The 24,571-nt window shown below is 41.5% G+C and overlaps 1 protein-coding gene and 2 long non-coding RNA genes across 3 annotated transcripts; 2 read left to right on the plus strand and 1 right to left on the minus strand.

Annotated features, from left to right (window-relative positions):
- Positions 1-1,537: 1,537 nt before the first annotated feature.
- Positions 1,538-5,051, plus strand: LOC124465439 (TBC1 domain family member 24-like). The gene is given in 5 exon segments (XM_047017215.1): positions 1,538-1,597; positions 1,783-1,893; positions 3,807-4,587; positions 4,590-4,723; positions 4,725-5,051. Coding segments are annotated over 3 exon segments (1,101 nt in total). The 5' UTR covers positions 1,538-1,597; positions 1,783-1,893; positions 3,807-3,941; the 3' UTR covers positions 5,046-5,051.
- A 1,020-nt stretch (positions 5,052-6,071) lies between these two features.
- On the minus strand, positions 6,072-23,162 carry LOC124465441. The gene is made up of 3 exons (XR_006955800.1): positions 21,071-23,162; positions 20,860-20,938; positions 6,072-6,154 (listed from the first exon to the last, which is right to left on the minus strand). It is a non-coding gene; the product is annotated as an uncharacterized LOC124465441 (long non-coding RNA).
- A 79-nt stretch (positions 23,163-23,241) lies between these two features.
- LOC124465440 lies at positions 23,242-24,503 on the plus strand. The gene is made up of 3 exons (XR_006955799.1): positions 23,242-23,378; positions 24,188-24,229; positions 24,381-24,503. It is a non-coding gene; the product is annotated as an uncharacterized LOC124465440 (long non-coding RNA).
- Positions 24,504-24,571: the final 68 nt, after the last annotated feature.

Consider the following 24,571-nt stretch of genomic DNA (forward strand, 5'->3'; position numbering starts at 1 on the left):
ACCCTTTCTAACCTAATGGTCAGGTAAAGTAAGCATGGATTGGTAGAATCAGTAAGGACACCTGTGCAACTCATTAACGCATTACCTGACCAGACTACCAAAGACCTCACTACTACTCTCTACGTTTTCTTCGTTCTCGCGGATCATTAATTTTTCAAGTTTGCCACGTAGGCCTACGCAAGTGCGGGCTACCACTGTGATGGCCAGTGACTGCTTTCTAAACGAGCAGAAGATCGGTCCGGATGCAGTTAATCAAATTATCGTCAGAACTTTCCCTCCGTTTTTAAAGACCTACATGATAGGCTATATACAAATGTGAATAAAAGAGACGGCTGAGACAAGCATAATTCTATATTTCGCATATTAATTATGTTTTAAATATAGAGGAAAATAAAAGAAATTGCCGCAGACGTAGAACAATGGTAATCCAGTAGAGGGCAACCTCACACAAGTGTTCATTCTCACAGTTGGCTCTTTGTATTAGTGCCAGTCTTTGCCGCCTTAATATTGGAACAAGGGCAGGCCGGGGCAGGCCTAAATGAAGGTTTAGAATGAAATCCGGCTCTGTTGTCGAGATTAATTGAACGCAATTTAATTCTACATTTTCAAGACAACATGAATGACGCATTACAGGAAGAGGTTAGAAATAACATATTTTCAGTTGCGAATACTTCTACATAAACGTGTGAATGAAGGTATGCTGAATGTTTACATGTAGCCTATGTGTGCAACCATGCATATGATGCATGCCTGAAAATGTGTGTGCGTGCGTGTGTGCGTGGAGTGGTACAGTGTTTGAGGCGTGCAGAACCGGAAGGATTTGATGAGAGTGTAAACCTCCGGAGCTTGAACCTTAAGGCTTACAGGCTTAAACCCATCTGTCTCTCTGTGTCTCTCTCTGTCACACACAAACACACACAGTTATGCGTGTAAATCCGATGTACTGTACAAAATGATGTGCGCTTGTTGTGCTTGTGCGCATGATGTGGTACTGGCTGAGAAGGACACAAGATTAAATAACCTCATTTGACATGAGCTACTTCAACTGGTGATTCGGTTTACTTAGCACCTCAGGCACTTGGCAGATTCATATTAATAGGCTTTGGTTTACTGTAACTTAATGTGCCTATAAACTGAAAATGTGATGAGTCTACGCGGGTCTTTTCTGAGTAACGATATAAATATACCCCTATATATTAAAAGGTTATGAGGTTTTCAAAGTTCAACACTGAACCACCAAGATGATTTGTTTTCCCGGTTGCCTACAAACACAGAGACATTGGTTAGCCCTGCACGTACATTAAATGAAGACATGAATACTTGGCAGGAGACATATTGGAGGGCAATTATGGCCCAATTGAGTTATCTAATAACTGTCATGCGCTGGACTGCTGTTTTTGGGGCGGGTGCTGGACTGCGGGACAAAGCAGTGTTGTTGCGTATCGAGGGTAACTTCCTGTCCTTACCAGTGCTGTAGACCTTTTGGCATTCAGGCATGAAAAACAAGGCCAATGAATCAGATGGTAGTTTTGTTGCTGCCACCGCCATCACCACCACTCTTAACTCTCAGAGACAAGCGGTTAGAGTGGCTAAACTGGTGACAAGGGTGTTTTCCTAACTTTCTCAAATGATATGATTTCTTTTTGTATAGTTATGTTTTCCAAACTTAAATAGGCTACAATGGCACATGTAACATGGGCTTTGGGGTTTCTTCAAAGTATGAAAAAAACGGAATATAGCCTAATGAATACCATTTAACTCCTTTTCCATGTTCCCCGTCAGATGGATCTTCTTGCCAGCACTACGCACTGACAGGACAGGGGATTGCGCATGTGCAAGGTGAGGAAATGAAAATGAATGCAGCCAATACATCTCAAGACATATTCTGAACAGGTAAGTGTATACTAGACGTTGACATGTATTTTTCTTCAAATTTGTCAAATGTGTTTTAATTTCTATGCTGTATTTAATTGTCTGACATTGAATGCATTGTTGTCATTCAGATGTATGTATGACCCAATGTTTTGAGGCAGCTAGCTAGCACTAGCTTCTGCCGTACGTGTGGAATGTTGTCGCTATTTCTCACGTCTTGTGCATTTAAAGCAAGTTGGCTAAGAAAATGCATTGCAAACATGCATAGTCCAAGTGCACCGTTTAACCCTATGTCTTACCCTAAATTATTTGAATGTTTTGTCTCGAGTCACGAGCTGCATACACGGAAACCAACGCTCTTTGCATTGGATTCAATGGAAAAAGGGGGCAGGTTCGCTTCGCTCGAGACTGTCAGTGTTTAGATAGCTAACGTGTTAGCTGAACTGCTAGCCAGTTTGTGTCACCTTCGTGACTTACCGGTGGTGGCTGACTAGCATCCTGTCCATGTAACTTGGCACAATCAGTCATTAGCTGTAATTTAGTTAATGTCGGTGTTAAGCAGCCGCCCTGCCAGATAATTATAACAGTTTAGCCTGGCTAGCCATGATGAATACACAGGTGTAGGTAGATTATGTCATCAAAATGACAGAGACATGATGAAGTAGTGGTAGGTTAGCTGGACTCACAGCTTGTCTACGCTGTGCATCAACTAGGCTACTGTACAGATGATCTTGCTAGCCCACTGAAAGCAGAGCGCGGTCAAACTCACATTTATTATCTGTCACATCTTATCACAGTGCAGGGTTATTATTTTGTGTGCTTTTTACATGTGCTTTTGATGCAATTGAAATGATGATCTCACATCGTGTACATTTTGCAGTACACAATCCGTATTGTGCCACATATTCTCGGGGACAGCTGCATTTCTAGGCCAGCATCTGCGTTTAAATTAAAGTGCTCAAACCATGACCTATAGTTATATTATTACAACAGTTTTTGACAGAGCATGGTTTTATGGTCCATGTTCTTAGTCATAATTTTCTATCGTGGCATGTGTTTTGTTTTATTGTTTTGCATTGTCATGTGGTTTGCTGAAAACACCCCACCTGTGGTTGAATATTATCTTCCTGAAAACCAAAGTAAAAAAAAAAAACAGATTGGAGTCTTATGATCCAGGCAATACTGCGTTCAGAGACAAGCCCATATATATTTTTATGAGAGGCTTAATTTTTTTCAGCCGGAGCAATCAACTACAAAGCAAGCCGTACATTTTCCTGTCAACATGTTCTGAATTTTCTTTGACATCCATGTTGATATCAAAGTCCACCCTTAGGATTGCATTCCATTCACTTGACTTCTCCCTTCACCATTTTAACCCTACTGTTGTGTTCCGGTCTAAAGTGACCGATTTACGTTTTCTTCCTGAAATAATGTAGTTAATTTATTCTGATTGCCATAAGGTTCCATGATGATGATGATGATAATATTATCATGGAATTATAGTCAGTTATAATCGGACGGTCACTTTTGACCGGGAACACAAAAGTAGTGAACAAAAAACAAACACAACAGGAGAGTTAATGGAAGAATGTGGTGAGTGAAATGCTTGTCAGAAGATTATTACAGCAGTAAAAATCTAATTAGGGTAATTGGCTGAGGCTGTTTGACGGCAGCCATCTAAGTACTCTTTGCATGGGTAGCCTGACCGCTGCCAAACAAACATGGACAAATGTATTAGCCTACTGACTCTTGGTCATGGATAGAATTACCTTGAAGTCAGCTGAGGAGGAGGAGAAAGGGGGGAGGGGGGGGGGCAGGGAGGTCTTAGTGAGAAGCTTTTCTAACACATTGTCTTTCTCTCCTCCCTCTCCCCCCTCGCTCTCATTCCCACTCCCTTGCTTGCGCACCCCTCCTTCTCTCCGCCCCTCACATAGGGAACAGCATGGGTGGTTGAGAACTACACCAGTAAGTCAGTCTTGTGAGGAGGACAGAAGGCTTAGTTCTACCCTGGACCAGACCCCTGCTCTACCTACCACAGCATCCAGAGCCCCCATCTAGAAGCTTCCACCATGACCGAGAATGACTATGGCAGCTTTGTGGACTGGAACCAGATGGGGGACCTGGCCACCCCCAGCGGTCCCTCCAAGGTGGACTGCAAGGACCTAAAGGTGTTCAAGCAGATGGCCAGAACGGGCCACTGGGCCAAGAACCACAACCTCCGTGCCCAGGTCTACCAGCAGCTCATCAAGGCCATCCCCTGTCGCACCGTCACCCCGGACGCCGAGGTGTACCGCGACCTGATGGGCGACGCTCTCTCCAAGAAACCCTCCTCCACCATCCCGCTGCCGGAGTTTGTGGACGGCAACCTGGTGCCGCACTACTCCCTCAAGGTGGAAGCCGTGGCCTCCGTGCATCGGATCATTTCCTGTCTGGCCGGCCAGTTCCCAGACATCTCTCACTGCCCCGCCCTGCCCGCCATGACTGCGCTCCTGCTGCACTTCAGCGCCGACGAGGCCCAGTGTTTCGAGCACATTAGCCGACTCCTGGCCTGCAACGAGCCTGGCCGCCGCTTAATGGACCAGACCTTCCTGGCCTACGAGTCCAGCTGCATGACCTTCGGCGACCTCGCCAACAAGTATTGCCCGGCCGCCCACAAGCTAATCGTCGCGACCGCCCAGGACGTTCTAGAGGTCTACTCTGACTGGCAGCGCTGGATTCTGGAGACCTGCCCTTCGCCCACGTGGCGCGAGTCCTGGATGTGTTCCTGGTGGAGGGCTACAAGGTCCTGTACAGAGTGGCCCTGGCCCTGCTCAAGTTCTACCGTAAACAGAAGGCCGGGGCCCAGCCGGCCGGGGGGCCAGGCGCAGGACTCAGCGGGGGTCCGGGACGACATCCAGTCTTTCGTCAAGGGGATCGGCTCCGTGGTGACCCCAGACAAGCTCCTGGAGAAGGCTTTCTCCATCCGCCTGTTCAGCCGCAAGGAGATCACCCTGCTCCAGCTGACCAATGAGAAGTCTCTGCAGCAGAAGGGCATCACCGTCAAACAGAAGAGGTCAGATGGGCTCATGGCTCATGCTGTTCGGTGGTTTTGTGGATATGATTTGCGTCATCCTGATGCTTTCCTTTGTACACACAGTGATGTTGAAGTGCTTGGTTGTATCGGGCAGATTTGACTAGCCCAAAATGGATGGAAAGAATGCATATTTGCAGTAATCAAGCAATAGTGTGCATGTAAGCTGCCAGGTATGGACAGTGGTGGATAGACTTAACAATAAAGGAAAAAGACAATAGACTATTTGGATGCCACCCAGAAAGAATCTATGGGTTTAGGTTAATTGGAATAGAAACTAAGATCAGGAAGTTGGCTAGTCTGAACCCACCTTCAGCTTTTCTGGTTAGGTTTGGTCAGGTCAGTCATTGTCGACAGTTTAAAAAAACTGAGCTAATTTACAGCGTTTCTGTTTTTACTTGTGGCATACCTATCATGTGACATGGTTCAAAGGGCTATAAACTGAACCAAGATGGTATGCGAAAAAACGAGTGGCATGCACTGCCAAAAATGTGCATGACCAATCCAGCTGACAGTGTTGCCACTTAATTAAATTATTTAATTTGAGGAAGCGAATACAACAAGTGCTGTGTTAGAAAGCCTTAATATTTGTGTTTTATCTTTTTTTTAGTTGTAGCTTGTTTGTTCCGTCATCTGTAGGCCTGGTCTCATCTCTATCTAAAGCTGTCCTCTTCATGTTGTCTGTATCAGTTTTTTTCCTTTTTATTTGTTGTAACTATTATTTTTTCATGTTCATTTTTTCTTTCCCCCTTGCTGTCTCCACCTGCCTGTGTCTGTACCCATGCTCCCTGTCCTGTTCCTTTAGGAGGTAGGTGTCAATCACGGTTCACTTTCTCTGAATTCAATAGCTGCTCTCTGGTAAGTCCTGTGTGCCGGATCTCTGCCACCCCTCTGTCAGATGATGGCCAAGACCACCTTTTCGTCCCTAGCTTTAGACTGGGGAAGACCGGCACTGGACCTGTTCCTTGCTCTGGTACAATCATTTTAAAACAGACTGTGACCATATAAATGGTTAAATAAGTAAATATGAAAAAATATTTTTACTTACATTATTATGTGCTCTTTGAAACTAAACCCTGGTCCTCGAGGGCTGCTGTTCTGCATGTTTTAGATGTTTCCCTGCTCCAAACACACCTGATTCAATTAAATGGGTTGTTATAACGACCATTCAGCTCCAGCTGTTATATGGCTCCATATCCAAGCCCATGGTATCTGTGGAGGAATAAAGTCATTACGCTTGTCAAATCCTCCCCACACAAGTCCAATGACTTTAATAACTTGTGTGTAGGCCCATACTATAGCAGTTTGCAGACATATAACACAGATGAGACTGAGGAGAGTGAATTAGAGATAATGGTAATGGGAGGGTGTTGCACTTTTCTGCTTCTCTCTTTCTCCACTCACCACTTTACCTTCTCACGCTTTCCAATTGTTTAAGTCTCTATACTCTATTCTCTCTGTATCCTGCATAAAAGATGACTGTGTACTGTATATCAAAACAATCCGGCATATAAATCCATGTATCTCCACACTCAGATCCTATCACCCTTCCCCAGCCCACTGCTGTTTTCAACTAACCTATATACTCCAACAGCATAATACAATCCCTGAAATTCAGTTATGGCTTTTGATTTTGGAGTGCCACCCCAAGATTTCAGTGGCCCCACCTGGCCACTCCTATAAAACATTTCTGGGGATGCCACTGCTTTTGCCTGTTATTTTTTGCACTGCAATGAAGAAAACTATATGACAACAATAATGTTTAATGTAACTGGCCCTCTAACAGCACCACTGGCCCCAATGTAACTGCCCCCCCCCATGGTCTAGAACCTCCCCTAGCTACATTGCAAATCAAGACAAGAGCCTTTTCATAAGGCCCAGTGGCAGACATGCTGTCTGAGGCTGTCAAATATCAGCACTCATGGAATGCCTCCTGTACAATTAAAGTAGGCCTACTTGGTTGGAACTAACTTAAACTAACTAACTAAATTATAAACAAACAACAAGAAAATGTGTATGTAGACACAGCTGCCCCTCTAATTGCATTCACTCTCATTCCCATAGCTATGGAGATCTCCAGCTAGTAGCTAGTATACTAACTTTAAGCACAGAAGTATAGGCTAATATACGAATCGTCACAGGCAGAACAGTAATTTTCTTTCTAAGGACATTTTAAAATTGTGTGTAACAGGGTATGAATGCATTGATGTTGGCTAAAACGTGTTGTACATTGATGGGAAAAATATTATGTTTTTTTTATAAATAAAAAAGGAAGATTTGCTCACTGATTGCCTCAATGCACTTCATTAAAACGTGCAACAGAGCTGAAAGCGGTAATTTAGGTGGGGGGAGGGAGTGTGGGGAGGGTTTCTTGCACAGGTGTGATTGTCTTTTCAACTGATACCATCTGGCACTTTTGGCCTTGTTTGAACACACACTGGAGAGCCGTTTTGTAATGTTTCTAATATATATTACAGAAACTTGGGTTCATCAAAGATTTATTAACTAAGTACCAACTAGCAAGCTCGGTTAACATGTGCCTCCAGTTTGGTGTGTGCGTCTTCTACTTAAGAACCTGCTGCTATGTCGTCAAGAGTGTTCTGGTTCTGACATCCAAAATGGACAAAACGATATTACGAGACTATTTTTTATTTTTTGCAGTTACCAGCATAAAGGATATGGAATAATCAAACAAAAGAGTAAATGGCTCGTAATACCATTTGTGTTGTATGGTTATTCCGTTATTCCAAAATAAAACAAAACAACGGAAACTTCGCATTTCCCCATCATCTTGTTCTGACATCCGAAATGGACAAATCGATGTTACGAGCTTATTTTTCATCTTTTGCAGATAGCAGCATAAAGGATATGGAATAATCAAAACAATGATTAATGGCTCGTTATACCATTTGTGGTATATGGTTATTTCATTATTCCAAAAAAAAAACGAAACAACGAAAAACAAGCCGTAATACTTAAATGTGTGTTTGAGTTACTAAAATGACAAACTATATTATGGCCCTATTTTGCGTTTGTCAACACGGGTTGCAAAATAGAAAAACCAATGGCCACAAGGTACACGGACCATTATAACACGGCTTGTCATACTTATAAAAAAAGCTTAGAATTATATTTTTGATATCTAGAATTCGAATTTTGGATATCAAGAATTCATTGGTTAAATGATAAAACGGCTTGCCATAACAGACATCCTCGGATTTAAATAATAATAATTAACCTTGCTTAATGTGCACACTGTTGGATCCAGTGGAGAACAAATCCACTGCTCATCTTACTGGTATGATGCACCTGTGCACCGGTTGCTTTTCGCTTGGACATAACTTGCGTTCCTGTTGCTTTCCTAATTGTGTCGATTCTGACTGCACACGTCACTGCTGTTGCTTGCCCTTATAAGGAGCTGTCGGGGCATGTATGTATGCAAATTCAGGAGCACGAGGACGCGCTTTAAAATTAAGACAAAACTTCTGCTGCGTAGGAACACATTTTCAAGCGTTCGTGAATTTGGCGGATGTCTTTTTCTTACGTTGTTTTTCCGAAGCCCGTAAGAAACAATTCAGAAGAAACTAAAGAAAATGTTCAAGAACGAGGCCGAATGTGTTGATTGAATTAAACATACAGCAGTAGGTCCGATACAGGAAGACACGGCGACACTTTGTTGCAGAAGGATGATGGTGCAAGTTTTGTCCATGGAGCATTCAACGGTTAATAAAAAGAATCATGTAGACGTGTTTGAGTAATCGCATAACTTATTACACATGTAAACGGAGTAATCCTGTTATTGGCATAAACCGACAATTGCTATCGGGTTTCTCATGGTCAAGTGAACGCACTCAGTGGAGTAGTAGAACAAAACAGTTGCATTAGTATAGTAGTTAGTAAAAGAGATATTAGCAGCATCTGCAGAATTAGTAGTTGTAGTAGTGGCATAAGATATAGCAGTATCAGTAGTAGTAGTTGAGTTGTGGTGCTCTAACGGTGCGTGTCCACTACAGCGGAGCGGGCGGTGCATTGGCGTCGGCTTCCAATTCATTTTCATTTCGCCCGGTTTCATTGAAAATGGATTGGAAGCCGACGCTCCGCGCCGCACCGCTGTAGTGGACACGCACCGTTAACAGTGCGTTCACACTGCAGCGACGCGATGCGAGCGACAACAGGTTTTCCATTCATTTTCTATGGAGCCAGGCGAATCGCTTGCGTGGTGCATTGTGGGTAGCGACGCGACAGTTGAGATTTTCTAAACTTTATGCAAATGAAGAGCGATTTTCGCTAGCGATGTCCAATCGGAGTGTTTGCTTGTTTCTCGTAACGTAGCAACCATGGTGAACATTTCCAGCTTTCTAGGTTTCAAGATGGAGGAGAAACTGATTGTGTGGCTGGGTACCCAGTACTGTATGACACGTCTCTGTATTCGTACAGAGATGTTAATATAAAAAATTATGCATGGCGCAAGGTTGCCGAAATTGTCGGTGCTCCTGCTGGGTATTTTGTACTTTCAAATTCAGTCTAGTCACATTACGTAACTTCGTTCTGTGGTAACTAGAGCTAGCTAATTAGCCAGGCTGGGACTCCCTAGGCTAGTTGTATCGACAGATTAGCAGACACTTCGAGTAATATAATAAAACGTGTTTACACATGTCAACGTGTATGTCTATTAAACAGTTTTCAAATAATGTCTTTCTAGCTGAGGATTGAAAAAAAAAGTTGAAAAATGTAAGAGACAGCTACAAGAGAGAAAAGAACAAGGAGAAAGAGTTGGGCAGGAGTCGAGCAGGCCTGAATAATCACAAACCCTGACAGTATGCTGCTGTGATGGGGTTCCTGGCTCCATTTATGGAGTACAGGGACTCTAGCAGCAACTTCCAGAGGCCTGCTACCACATCCTCAGTCAGCCAGGTCAGTGAGGATGAAATAGGGCAGGCAGCCACACAGCCAGACAGCGAGGCAGGCGAGCCAGGAACCCCTGCCAGTGAGGCCAGAGCAGCAGCAACCACCAGCCAGCCCCCAGCATCCTCTGGCCAAAACAGGGTGCGCAAAGAGAAGCTGTCGGCATTTGAAGAGAGGATGCTTGGTGCCTTGGAGCAGGCACAGACACCTGCCGCAGCTCCTCTTCCACCACCTCAAGCAGAGGACGAGGATTAGCTTTTTTTTAAAAGCCTTCTCCCTGCCCTGAAAAGACTGCCACCAACTAAACGGTCAGTATTAAAATTTAATATTCACCGCTTGATTTTTGAGGCAGAGATGCAGGCCACACAGTGATGTGTAATAAACCAGAAATTGTTACTGACAGAACTTTGTGTTGCTTTTATTGAATTGGGCTGTTGGTGAATGGTTGGTAGTGAAAATTAATAATGATGAGAATCAAACATGACCACAGAATGATTTAAGATCATATTTTATGAAAAGAACATTCTGGAACTGTTTGCCTTTTGCTGATTAATGTGGGTGGCTCTTAAAAGAGCCTTTGTTTCTTGATGACATGGGCTACACAACTGATTGCTGCCAGGGCACTGCACCTTCTGCATTGAAATATGCAGAGAATGCATCCCTCACGTGAATTGCTGCACGTGCAGCGTTGTTGCTGCCCAGTCGTGGAGCCTCCTGGAGACCTGCTGACCCCTCCTGGCCAGGACTGGCTGCTCGCGATCCAGTGGCCCCTCTCCTGGACCTCCGGATGAAGTTGTGGAGGATGCAGGTGGCCTTCACACACGCCTCTGCTTTTGTCGGGTTGACACCAATGACACGCCGATACATTCTCAACTGGCTGGAGAGAATACCAAACGCACACTCGACTGTCAACCTGGCATGGCTGAGGCGGTAGTTGAACATCCTCTTCTCCCTGGCGAGGTTTGTCCCAGGGAAGGGGCGCATGAGGTTGCTCCGCAGAGGAAAGGCCTCATCACCTACGAAGACGTGTGGTAGTGGTCCACGTGGCTCTGCTCCAGGGATGATGGAGTTCTATGGGAGGTCCAGGGTTCCATCTTTCAGGGCCTCACCAAACGCAGAGTTCCCCAGGGTCCCACCGTCACTGTTCCGTCCATAGCCACCGACATCGATGACCCGGAACATGCAGTCGGCGTCTACAACCGCAAGGGGGACGATGGAGAATGTCCCCTTGTAATTGTGGAACAGTGACCCTGAGTTGGAAGGGGCCTGGACTACATGCTTGCCATCGATGGAGCCCAGGCAGTTGGGGAAGTTCCAACTCTGAAGGAAACCTGCAGCAATGTCCCTCCAGTCCTGCTTGGTTGTCACAGGCATTAATTCTTCCACCAGGCAGTCCCAAATGGCCTGAGACACAGCCCCAACAACACCTGCCACAGTCCTTGCGCCCACACGATGCCTGAAGCTGATTGTCATGAACGAATCCCCCGTGGCAAGGTATATACAAAGAAATACCATACATACAATTTAATGCATAGAAAATAACTACACTATATTTTAGTATGACAACACTGAAATATTAACTGTTTACTATAAAGGCTATAAAAGCTTACCGTAGACAAATAGCGAGGCGTTCAGCTGGGCTGATCGCCTCGCGGAAAGAGGTGTTTAGCCTCTCTATCTGGGGTCCCACTCTGGTCAGCAGGTCATCAAACTCGGCCCGGTTCAGCCTGAGGTACCGCTGGAACAAGTCGTCGTCCAGTCGCAGCTCCTGAACCAGCCGGTGATAAGCTCCGTTGGTTACCCGCAAACGGCGAATGGGATGAACCCAGAAGCGTCGGTATACGTTTTTATAGCGTATTTAGCGTATTTATACCAATGTATTCCCTCCAAAAATATATAAAGAGCGGGAGGGAATTTAATTCGTTTTTTCTGAATACAGGGTGTGGTTATCTATCAAAATCCAGCTAGACCTATGCATACAATTATTTACAATGTTAGTGGAAACATTGTATAAGTGCTAGCTAGCTTGCAGAATTTGTACCTATTACAATAGCCTACATTAATAATACAAATTAGAGTAAACACTATAAATACAACATTATACAACATGGACCATAGACAACTCTGTATTCCAGCCGGCACAATAGCAGTTACATAGTGCGGGTGGCATTTAATCTTTCACTCGGCGTAAAACAAAGTGCGGAAAAAATAACATATTGTGTGCAATCGATAAGATCATGTCAGATCTATAAAGCATATTGGATTTTTGCTTAATGTGTGTAAAAGTTGTATTTTGCCATGACATTATACGAACTACAGCAGTGACTTTAGAGAACTACAACTCAGCATTATTCTGTCGACACGCCCCCGAGCGTGGTGCACTGTGGGAAGGCGAGCGATGGCAAGCGATTCGCGTCGCTGCAGTGTGAACGCACTGTTAGTCTTTTAATGAGACGAGTAGATTGAATAGCTTGTCTTGTGTCTCCACTAATCAGCTAATACCAATCACCTGTGTTAGTGGCGCGTGTTTGTGTGGTTTCCACGGTGATGGTGCAGCTATGATTGCTAACGTTCTGAGGGCAGATTTTCTGGACTGCGTGAGCTTTCTAGCTATCTGTCTGGACACAATAATTTTCCTTCGGGGGTTAATTAAGTACCTATCTATCTTATTGACTATGGAAACTTTATCATTGAAATTATGAGCAGTTTTGAGGATTTGTGGATCGATGAGCAAGCAGAGTTGACAGTAGAAAGGTAAATGTTGGAAAAGCTAACATTAAGATTTCTTATGAGTTAAATACTGATTGTTTCATATAGTAGGTATACGTCTGTATGTAGCATATTGTTTTCATATAGTTCAAGTTCAAGTCTTTCATTGTCCGATGCACATTCTTAAGACAACGCAAGCACCTGGCATTTACATAAGCCTAACGTAAGTACACATAAAATAAATTACATCAATGCTAAGCTTAAATGAATAAACCCAAATATACAGATATCTATAAATAATACAATACAAATTACTGTAAATACTGTGTTTACTGTGTGTTTACTGTACAGATTACTGTAAATAATGAAATATTTTTATTTTGCTTTCATGGCCATTTTATAATAGCCTAGCAAAATTTTAGCTGCTTTCTCCCCTTGAGGAATGTGTGGCACCACATTTAGTCAGTGCTTCAACAATCAAAAAACCCTTGTCTGCCATAACCTGTTCTCCTGAATAGATGTTAGTGTACAAGTCAGAGTGTGCACTGATCTCCTTGTCTGATATTCTTCCTCACCACATTTTGGAAACAAATGATATTGAGCCATAGGGCTTGATACCTATTATAGGGTGACCAGATTTGAGTTTGTGAAAAAGAGGACACTTCGTCACGGGGGGGGGGGGCATTTAGTCCAGTTCTTCTGTGGCTTTCAGTGGTTGTTTAATGCTTGTTATATTAAAGCAATAATGATAACAAATACAAAATTCTAAATAATAAATGGTTAATGGTCACACGTTAACATAAGAAAATTAAGACACTTTTTAGTCCTGCTCATATATTCAACAAAGGCGGCAAGGTGCTCATTGTTGCTAGATTGGAAATGGTATCATACCAAAGGCTCACAATCATCGTATTTGGAGGATAATTATCGTGCATCTGGCAACACTGAAAAGGCGGTTGACCAATGACAGTTCTCTCTATGGTCAGAGCTCGCGCAAGAAGGTGGAACTTAAGGGATATACGTTATATTAACTCTATGGGAGATACCCTTCCAAAACTTGTAAGGCCGGGCGTAATAATTCGTTTGTGAAAGACCCGGAAAAAACACAAATATCCAACGAGGCAAAATCCCGGACAATTTTGGAATCCCTGCCGGACGCATTTTTTGGTCTCAAAAAGAGGACATGTCCGGGTAAAAGAGGACGTCTGGTCACCCTACCTATTAGATCCTTGAGTGTGTTATGATGTTTGTAGTTTGACCTGAGGTCTAGGCCCTAGGCCTGAAATTGAATGGCCTGTAAATAAAAAACTCCAGCCAGATTACGCCACTGTGTGTGGTTTGTTTATTTACATCAACTGGACTAGTACTCTCACGCTAGCAAGCTTGCACGATATGCTACCCAACGTTATGCTACTCAACAGCAACCCAACAAAAACGTTTTATAAATGATCTGTGAGGAAATGTCTTCCTTAAATCCGGTCGTGAGTGGTTGGTTGCCAGCCTGTCTATTGGAACGGTAAGATGCAGCAATACCGCCCGGTAGACTACGCTACTATAGCTGGATCTGTGCTAACGTTATCCACAGGTTCCGTTGGGTCGATTTCGATTTAACCGTGGCAAAACAGAAAAAGCCTTATCCTTTACATGCCTGTGTACATTTGACATTACAATCCCAAACACAACAAGATTTCGGCATGACGTTAATCTTTTCGATCTTTTAAATGAACTACTCTGAACTACTATGCTATGCTCCCATACTAACTGCTGTTGACAGGATGACAGTTATCCACCATGAAGTGTCTTGGCAACCGTTGTTTACAAACATTCTGATTAGGTCAATAGACAAGTTTACGCGCCAAAACTAGGGGGCCGCCATAACTCTACAAATATGCAATTCATTTCCGCCGGAAGTGGTTTGCACAGCGTCTGCCGGTGTAAACAAAGCGATTTGTCTATGCTAGCTTGGGATCACGGTTCTACTACTTTGACATACTTGTCGTTTGACATTTACTACTGGATAAGTTGCCAACGTTGTGGCATGTACTTGTGGATAACGTTGTTGCCATACTTTTAAGTACATTTAGAGTAGATTTATAGTTATAAAGCTTTTGCCAGTCCATCATTTTGGAGCTTTTAACATGGAGCAAAGGCAGTGTCAGTAGATTACTTTGAGTCTGTTATTCATTAGAACATTTGTTGTCTAGCTCTTCAATCTCTCAGCAAAATGTAGGCTAATTATTTGGCTAAAGGATGCCACATGTATCAGACAGAAGTTGTTCAATACATTCGTAACCTGACATTAAAAACATTTAGCGTTATAGTCGGTTGACTAATCGCATTGTTGTACCCAGTCAAAGGAATAAACACACCGGAACATCATGAACATTCAATGGTCTTGCCAGTTATCCTGGCAAAACATGTAGCATAATGTTCTTCATTTATTGCCAGGACACGGTACAAGTAGCCTAGGCATACGTAAAATTGAAAGCTAACGCTAATTCGTTTGGAATTTCTAATAATAAAATATTATTTCTAATAAAAACATTTATAGTCGGTTGACTGATCGCGTTGTTGTGCCCAGTCAAAGGAATAAACACACAGGAACATCATGAACATTCAATGGTCTTGCCAGTTATCCTTGCCAGGACACGGTACAAGTAGCCTAGGCATACGTAAAATTGAAAGCTAGCGCTAATTCGTTTGGAATTTCTAGGCTATACTTGATGTAACATGTTGATGTTCAGCCTATTCAATTTAACAACTTCAGAAGGACAAGACAGGCAGTACACTGTTATCCTTATTTATGTGGCTTGTCACTGCCTGAAGTGCCTACGTATCTATTCTTCCTATGAACCCGGTTATGACTGCTTTAAACAAGCACCGGTTGGCTATACACCTCATGCCGGGCTTATATAGACGTGTGTATTGGCACTTTATAAGGTTTGAATTATTATATCAATGTATAATTATTAAATCCACTGCAACAATAGGACAAAGGAACACCAACAAAATGTGAATAGCCTACAAACAATACTGTAGTATAGCCTAACAGTAACAGGCTAGAGGCGATTCTAGAGGCGATTCTAGGTTTTAAAACTGGCCATGGCACTCTATCTAACCACTCGTTCAGGTGCTTTCTCGAGTGTTTGCAACCAACTACCGCACATGTCGTTCCCGAACCAATTTTCTTCATGTTGTAAATGTTATATCCTCTTTGTCACTGCGATATCAATGCTTTGTCGGCACAACGGATCTAGCTAACAAAAAAACCCCAGCCCGCCAGAACGGAAGTGGATTGCATATAGGGGAGCAGTTCAGGAAGTAGAGCGGAAACGGCTCATGAACTTGTCTATAGTGTACTATTTATTGTTATCTGTGATTTAGGAAGTTTTAGTATTAGGGTTAGTATAGTCGATTATTTATTTCTATCTGTATATTTAGGAAGTTTCACTTATTTAAGCTCAGCATAGATGTAAATTGTGTTCCGTGTACTTATGTTATGTTACGCCAGGTGCTTGCGTTGTCTTGTCTTAAGAATTTCAGTGCCCAGTCTAACCTTGTGTTGTTCTGTGTACCTGACAAATAAAAGACTTGAACTTGAACTAGTTTGCAAAGAACTGGACAACCATGCTACCATTACATTACATTTATGCATTCAGACCCGTTTATCCAAAGCAACTTCCAAACGAGAGTTTTACAAAAGTGCATAGGTCACCGATCATAACAACAAAATAGTCCCAAACATTGCGGGTAGCCAAAACATGAAGCATACATTGTGAAAACTAAAAAAGTCCCAAAGGGAAGAACCATAAGAGCATGTAGTTGAACAAGTTACATCTTGCATTGAACATGTTGAGGTATTCAGGGTGACAGTGATATAATTGTGACAGGGACAGACGTTGTCTGTTTATATTCTGTTCACTATTCATTCAAAAGTTCGATTAAATGAGTTGAATTAAAGAGAGTGGTTCATTTGAATATAACAAAAATTTGATAAACCTTACTTTGTCAATGTAATGCCTATAATAAAATCAGTTATAGCCTATTCAACATATCACAAGGTCAAATCAAATGGCATAAAGTACAAATATGATACAAAGGAAGTTGAGAGTAAAACGTAAAAACTAGGGGTGCCGTAGATGGAGAGAGATATGTTTAGGGGTGACATGAGCCAGAAAAGTTTTGGAACCACTGGCTTAGACGCCAGCTTCTCTGTGATTGGTCGCGTCGCCAGAAGAGAGAAAGAAACATAACATCTGTACAGTGAAAATAGACCAGGGCGTAACTTCCGCCCTACAAATCAACAGAAAACCAATTACAGTGCCCTCCAAAAGTATTGGAACAGTGAGGCGAATTCCTTTATTTTTGCTGTAGATTGAAAACATTTGGGCTTGACATCAAATAATGAACGTGAGACCAGAGATCAACGTTTCAGCTTTTATTTCCAGGTATTTACATCAGGATCTGATGCACAACTAAGAAAATATCACGTTTTGTTTGAATCCACCCATTTGTCATGTGAGCAAAAGTATTGGAACAGATATACTTAAAACATATTTAAGTGAATAAGACTTAATATTTAGTTGCAAATCCTTTGCTTTCAATAACTGCAGCAAGTCTGTGACCCATTGACGTCACCAAACTTTAGCATTCTTCCTTTTTGATGCTTTCCCAGGCTTTTACTGCAGCCTCTTTCAGTTGTTGTTTGTTTTGTGGGGTTCCTCCCTTCAGTCTCCTCTTAAGCAGGTAAAATGCATGCTCTATAGGGTTTAAGTCTGGAGATTGACTTGGCCAGTCTAATACCTTCCATTTCTTGCCCCTGATGAACTCCTTTGTTGTTTTGGCAGTGTGTTTTGGGTCGTTATCTTGCTGCATGATGAAGGCTCTGCCAATCAGTTTGGTTGCATCTTTCCTTAAATTGGCAGACAAAATGTTTCTGTAGACTTCCGAGTTCATTTTGCTGCTGCCATCATGTGTTACATCCTCAATGAAGATTAATGAGCCCGTCCTAGAAGAAGCCATGCAAGCCCAAGCCATGACATTACCTCCACCGTGTTTCACAGATGAGCTTGTGTGTTTGGGATCATGAGCAGTTCCTTTCTTTCTCCAAACTTTAGCCTTTCCATCACTTTGGTAAAAGTTAATCTTTGTCTCATCAGTCCATAAAACTTTGTCCCAGAATTTTTGAGGTTCATCTCTGTACTTTTTGGCAAATTCCAGCCTGGCCTTCCTATTCTTCTTGCTAATGAGTGGTTTGCATCTTCTGGTGTAGCCCTTGTACTTTTGTTCATGAAGTCTTCTGCGAACAGTAGATAGTGATACCTTCACTCCTGCCATCTGGAGGTTGTTGCTGATCTCACTAACAGTTGTTTTAGGGTCTTTCTTTACAGCTCTCACAATGTTTCTGTCATCAACTGCTGATGTTTTCCTTGGTCTACCTGTTCGACGTCTGTTACTTAGTACACCAGTAGTTTTCTTCTTCTTCAGGACATTCCAAATGGTTGTACTGGCTATGGCCAATGTTTCTGCAATGGCTCTGATTGATTTTCCATCTTCTCTAAGACTCACAATTGCTTGTTTTTCACCCAAAGACAGCGCTCCGGTTTTCATGTTGTTTTCACCTCTGAATACAGTCTGCATAGACAAAACCTATCTTACCCAATCTGAACCTGAGTGTAGACATTCAGTGGTATTTATTGATTGAATAATGTATGTAATAGGACACACCTGGGCAACAAAACACACCTGTCAGTCATATGTTCCAATACTTTTGCTCACGTGACAAATGGGTGGGTTCGAACAAAAAGGTGATATTTTCTAATTTGTGCATCAGATCCTGATGTAAATACCTGGAAATAAAAGCTGAAACGTTGATCTCTGGTTTCACATTCATCGTTTGATGTCAAGCCCAAATGTTTTCAGTCTACAGCAAAAATAAAGGAATTGACCTCACTGTTCCAATACTTTTGGAGGGCACTGTACATCTGTACAATTTTGCTATTGCCCTTGATTGACAAGTTTGTTGACCAAACTCGTAATGCTAATTTACTTGTTGATATACCGATTTTCCATACTAAGAGATCTCATCCTTACTCTTGTAATAGTAAATAATAGGTGTTTTGGAATAACGAGAAGGACGCTAATACAGATTGTAAAACATGTAAGGAATGTAGATATGAATAACTAGGTGAACATATGTTTAACAGTAAATGTTAAGGGTTATTAATAGTTGTGCACATATAAAATAACCCAGGGGGTTACAATTGGTTGATGTCACTTCCTGTTGACTGGATGATTTAGTTGGAATCCACACATAAATTCCATAGTGCATGCCCAAGTGCAGGGGCGGACTGGGGGAAAAAAAGTGGCCCGGGAGTTATACTGTCAGACCACCCCACTCAATACGCGGCCCGTTGCCCACTCAATGCATCGCACGTATCGACCAGTCATTGGCCTACTTGAAAAAATACCCATACACTTAACATTATTTTGGATGATTACAAAGAAATTACATCATCATATATGTTTCATTTCTTACGTTGAAATTCCGAAGTCCGTAAGAACACGGTGTCAGAAGACACTTCAGAACATTTTTGAAAAATAGGCACCATGAGTGTGAATACAGATCACGAGGAGTATAAATCTCAGTCAGTGATTGGAGCCTACTAAAGGTCTTTGAGCAATTTATACGTTATCAAGCTGTGTAATATGGAATAGTATGAGATACTAGCGATTTCAGAGGGAAGGCCGGTTGGTGATGGAAGTGGGCCGGTATTTTGGACCATCCCAACCCCGTCGATCCACCGGGGATTCCCCCAGTATCCCGGATGGCCAGTCTGCACCTGCCCAAGTGTGTGTTTACATGCAGTTTCTTATCTGCAGTTAAATACTACTAAAACAAAAGATATGATTATTGATTTTAGAACATCTACTGCAGATCACGTTACCATAACTATTAAAGGACAGGTTGTGGATCGTGTGGAGAGTTACAAATACCTAGGTATAGTCCTTGATTCCAAACTGACATTTGATTTGAATTGTGAAATGGTCTGTAAGAAAGGTCATCAGCATCTGAGTTGCCTTAAGCCTAGTTTATACTTTGGTCGCCGACACTTTTGAAATGGTCGCCGACGAAAAAAAAAAAGTGTCGCTCAGGCTGCTGCATTTATACTTCGGCAAACAGTCGCCTGTGCTCAAGGTTCGCGTGACGTAAACAGAATCATTTTACCGTTACATTCATAGCTATGGTTACATTGTTTAAACTTTGTAGCCTAGGTGATCGATCAGAGAAAATGGCTGTAGCTAATTTTGAGAGGCATTATTAAGGTGTGGATATGTTCTAACTTGCTCTGCCAATCTCTCCTTTATTCCTTCCATCTTAAACAGCTGTTGAGCGTTCACTGAAAATTTTAAACAAAGCAATCAACGACGCGTGCCGTCTATCTTGCCAATCAAACTTGCGCGACACAATGTGACGACATCAGCACCAGTAGAAATTTCTCCTGGTAGGCGACACTTTCAAGCGACGGTTAAAAGTGTCGACCGTGACGCCATTTCTGTCGGCGACCTTTTCAAAAGTGTCTGCGACCTAAGTATAAATTGGGCTTTAGGAAGCTTGCCAAATTTCACATTGACAGACACATGCTGTCATTGTTTTATGTTGCTTTTATTGAATCTATTGTGTCATTTTCCATTGTGGTGTGGTATGGGAGTCTGTCAGTGAAGAACAAGAACTCCTTATACCAAATTGTCAAGTGGGCGAATAAGATAATAGGAGTAAATCAATGGACTCTAGAATACATTTATACAACTCAGTTGTACAGGAAGGCAAGTATTATTTTATGTGATGAGCTGCATCCCTTAGCTCTATGGAGTCTGGAACTATTTTGGCCGTTTTTGAGTACCTTTGATTTGCCCTTGATATACTACATAAAGAAATGTTTATCATACCAATGTTTGGTATCTTTTTTTTCAGCACAATCTCATCTACAAGACCTGTTAAATTAAGTTTTTCACTTTTGCATACTTTTCAACATACTGGACCCAAACAGACACAAAACCACAAGCTGCGTGTGGGAAAATGATGGTTTTTTGACTATAATACACACACACATGCTCAATGAAGCATTTCAAAAGTTTGAAATTGAAGCACAAGTTGTATATGTGAACATACAAAGGTAAAGTTTAGATATAATCAAGCTATTTACAAAGAGAGCAGGTCTATCCATATGCACTGTTATTCATGTATATTTGTCAATACTAACTGTAAAAAATATGGAAAAAAGTATTTTGGGCTGAAATACCTTTTTTTCGCCACTACATGTCATACTTGGCTCATTTATAACTTTCTCTTTGACCTCCGTGGCAATGGCTCTTTATTCTCTGTATGTCAATAAAAAAAATTCAAAGATGTAAAAGATTCAAAAATCAAGATGTTCTGAGGCATTTGTACTACAGTGAAGTAGAAAAGAATAATATAATAAGATAAACGAAAGCAATAAATGTTTTTCTCACCTCTCGTTGTAAACAAAAAAATCTTGGTCGTCCATTTTTTTTCTTTTTTGCTCTTCGGTTGAAATAACAAGTTGACGGCATGTTAGACAGCGTGTCCGCCTCATTTCCCCCCAAATAAGTCCAAATATATAACTATACTACTCAAAATCGCCCCAAAATTACTCAAAATACTTCAAAAACTAGTCATAATAAACCTAATTCGTTTTTTCTTAGACGTCTCTTTGTCTTCTCGCTTTCTCCTGCATCCTATAGCTATGAGTCAGCAGAAACCACAGTTTTTCTCCGTTTCATTTTTGTACAAAAAACGAGAAAAATATTAAAATAAATGCAACGCGCGCATAAAAGAGCCATTTTTTGATGCACTTTTTTCATGAAATTGAAATGATCATATCTTAAGTTTTACTTGGCGGATTTACAAAAATCAAACACTCAAACGTAGCCTCAGGTCTGCACTTCCGCATGAAATTGACGGCAGCCCTCTGCTTCACTTGGTTTTCATGCTGCGCGAGCCTAAAGTCGACCTGCGCTCTGATCGCGCCGGCGCGATCACCGACTCGGATTAAGCAACGGGTTTCAGTTACTTCCCTCGGGTTGCCGGTTTGTGGTCCCGAGATGGAAAATGAAACGCTACAGGAATACATTTGTTCCTGCAGCAATTGAGGTTTTAAATAATAATGAGAGACAATAAGGGATATGCATGTGTTTGGTGCAGCCTGTCATGATGTTATTAACGATATATTTGTTGTGAATTGTTGTGTCTTGTATGTGTTTTTTCTGGACAACAAAATTCCATTTATCTGTAAAACAATTTTACCTATGGGTATGAAATAAATCTACCTTGACATGCAGATATTTGCCCTCAATCAACAAACCAATCGGACTCCCTTTTTATAGGGTGTGGCTAGAAAGTTAACTGGACTGATCCAATGGACAATGAGAGAGAGATCCATCTATCTATATATATATGGCCCAAGCCGGATTCAAACACGGGCTGGTACCTTGAGGCCTCAGCCCATATGGTACCCGCTCTACACAGTGATGGCACAACTATCCTTATGAATGACTATTTTCCATTAATATCCCTTTTGTACCAAACTCTCGCACTCCCCGTGTGACTCACTCACCGACTCACTCACCGTGTCAGCCAAAAAAATACTTGAAACACACGGTAAAACATTTTTATAGGTAAATAGACCCTGGGAGTCATTGTTTCATCATCAACGCTGGTAGGTACTAGAAGGTGAGAGAAAAATGATAGTACCTTTGCCAAGAACTTTGCTCATTTCAGTTACTGGACCCAACTAGAAGCACACTATAAAATCGATTAAATCCCCATTATCTTTTGTTTGTCTGACCAGTATGAGTATGTGTGACATGTGATGTCTATATTAGTCCACTACTTTTAAGCCATTATGCAGCATAATCTGTGAGTTTTTGAATTGCAAATTTCCAGTGGGCCGAAATTGATAGGTCTTTGAGAGTAGCTGCACATTTTGAGAGAAAAAGAAATGACGATTAATTATGCTTCATACAGTAAAATGTTGGAGTCTGTCAGAGTTTTGATTTCTGTCGTTTTGTTAATGCATTGTCTGCTGTTTGTCAATATCAGGCAATTTAATGGTTAATTCAATGGTAGATATTTTAATTCAAAATATTGTATTTCTATATTTTCTGTATTCTTTAAGTTTCACATCGCTTCCATTAGTCAGCTCCTGTCTTGGGTCCTTGATGGGAAAGTGTTTACCTCTATCTAGGTGAACATGCATTGCATACAATATTATTCATGCTCACTGAAAAAGAGTGGTTGCCTTACCTTTAAAGGTAAGGTTATAGAATTATCCTAAGCAGACAGTGTATTGTAGTGCTTTTCCCATACAGTGATATTCAAAAAATAATAAGTCATATAAGTGATAATTGTAACTAGTCTAGCATTTAAATAATACTTACACTGTACCTGTGCCGTTTATTTTTGGGGGGTTTTCTTCCTGGTATGATGGATTGGATTGATATGGAGTTAACTTTTAAAGTTTAAAGTTCCTATCTAAAGAGTAATGGTTTCGGTTGCTTCACCCATTCAAGGATAAGAGTACTGTGTCCCTCCTAACACTGGGTTATGGGTGTGTGTGGGAAAGCAGAGGTTAAGATTCCAAAGTTGGAACCAGTTTGTCTGCTTTGTCTGAGTTGGCTCGCTCACAGAACCACCTTCAATACAGTCCTAAGAACTGTAAGCAAATGGCATGGACAGGTGTTGCAGTCCTCTCTTACTGTCAGAAAACATGATGTAAAAGAAAATTCCATGTACCTGGAGGTAGGAGTCAAATGTATTGTCACCTAAATGTTATGTATACTGTATGTATATACTGTGCACTTAATACAGTGTTAGGGTTGTGGTAATGATGATGTCATGTGGTTTCAGCCTCTGTCAAGTAATGTAATTCGTGTGTAAAATTGTTAGCCAGTAACAAAAGTCAGTGTTTATTCTAACCTTAAACTCAAGCAAAGCAAACAGCATTATTATGGACACAAAACGTGCTTGTTTAGGAAGGGATTCATGAGGAACAAGAAATTACAACTTCAATTTGCAGGCGAACTAAATGTCTTGATAAGATCATATTTATATGTACTTCAACCCACAAATATGATTTTCAATGACATTCAATCTGTAAATCTCAGCCAGACTTGTTTACATCACGTATTGCCTGAATTTTGACTTCACATAGTTAAAATGTGAGTTTTATTTCTGGAATTTGTGAACTTTTTCAGTTGTACTAGCTGGAGTTTTAGCATGCTGCAAACGTTTACCATGCACTCCATCTCATAATTCATCATGTGACCATTTTGTGGTTGTTGAAAAACCATACTGTAACTGAATCACAATCCACTAGGTGTGCCACAGAAAGGTTACCATTTAAATAGTGTTGGGTGTGGTCACATTGAGTTGTTTACACATCAGAAGAAACACCGACAACAACTACAGTTGAAATGCTCTTGAAAAACCTGTTTCTAGTCCTCCCATGTCCAATTCCATGAATACCTACAACTGCAGTTACTCATGTATCATATCGGCCTGACATTAATAAGAAATACACGTTTTCAATTGAGTTGATTTTCCGACAGGTTTTCTCATCATTCAGTACTGCAAAAGATACCAAGACCATGGTATGTGGTAACTTTTTTTTCAAGAACATAAATATCAACTATTGTCTACAAGTCCTGTAGCAAAAATGTAGTTTTAAAGATCATTAAGGTTTTCTAAATATTCAACATGTGGAAAGCGATCTTTCTTGATAAAACATTTTGGGATATGTAGTTTCAGTCAGGACATCGTAGAGGGCGGAGCCTCTGTGAAGAATTGACACTTGAGGAAACAGAAAAGGGGGTATTAGTTGTCTCAGGAATCAATGACTGCTCAGCCAACCAGAGGCTACAAAAAGGTATTGTTGTCACTTTTAAGGTTTTAAGAACTACATTAGCTTTAAATGATATGGGCTTGATATTACA

The sequence above is a fragment of the Hypomesus transpacificus genome, unplaced genomic scaffold (assembly GCF_021917145.1).
Source record: "Hypomesus transpacificus isolate Combined female unplaced genomic scaffold, fHypTra1 scaffold_502, whole genome shotgun sequence".
Lineage (NCBI taxonomy): Eukaryota > Metazoa > Chordata > Actinopteri > Osmeriformes > Osmeridae > Hypomesus > Hypomesus transpacificus.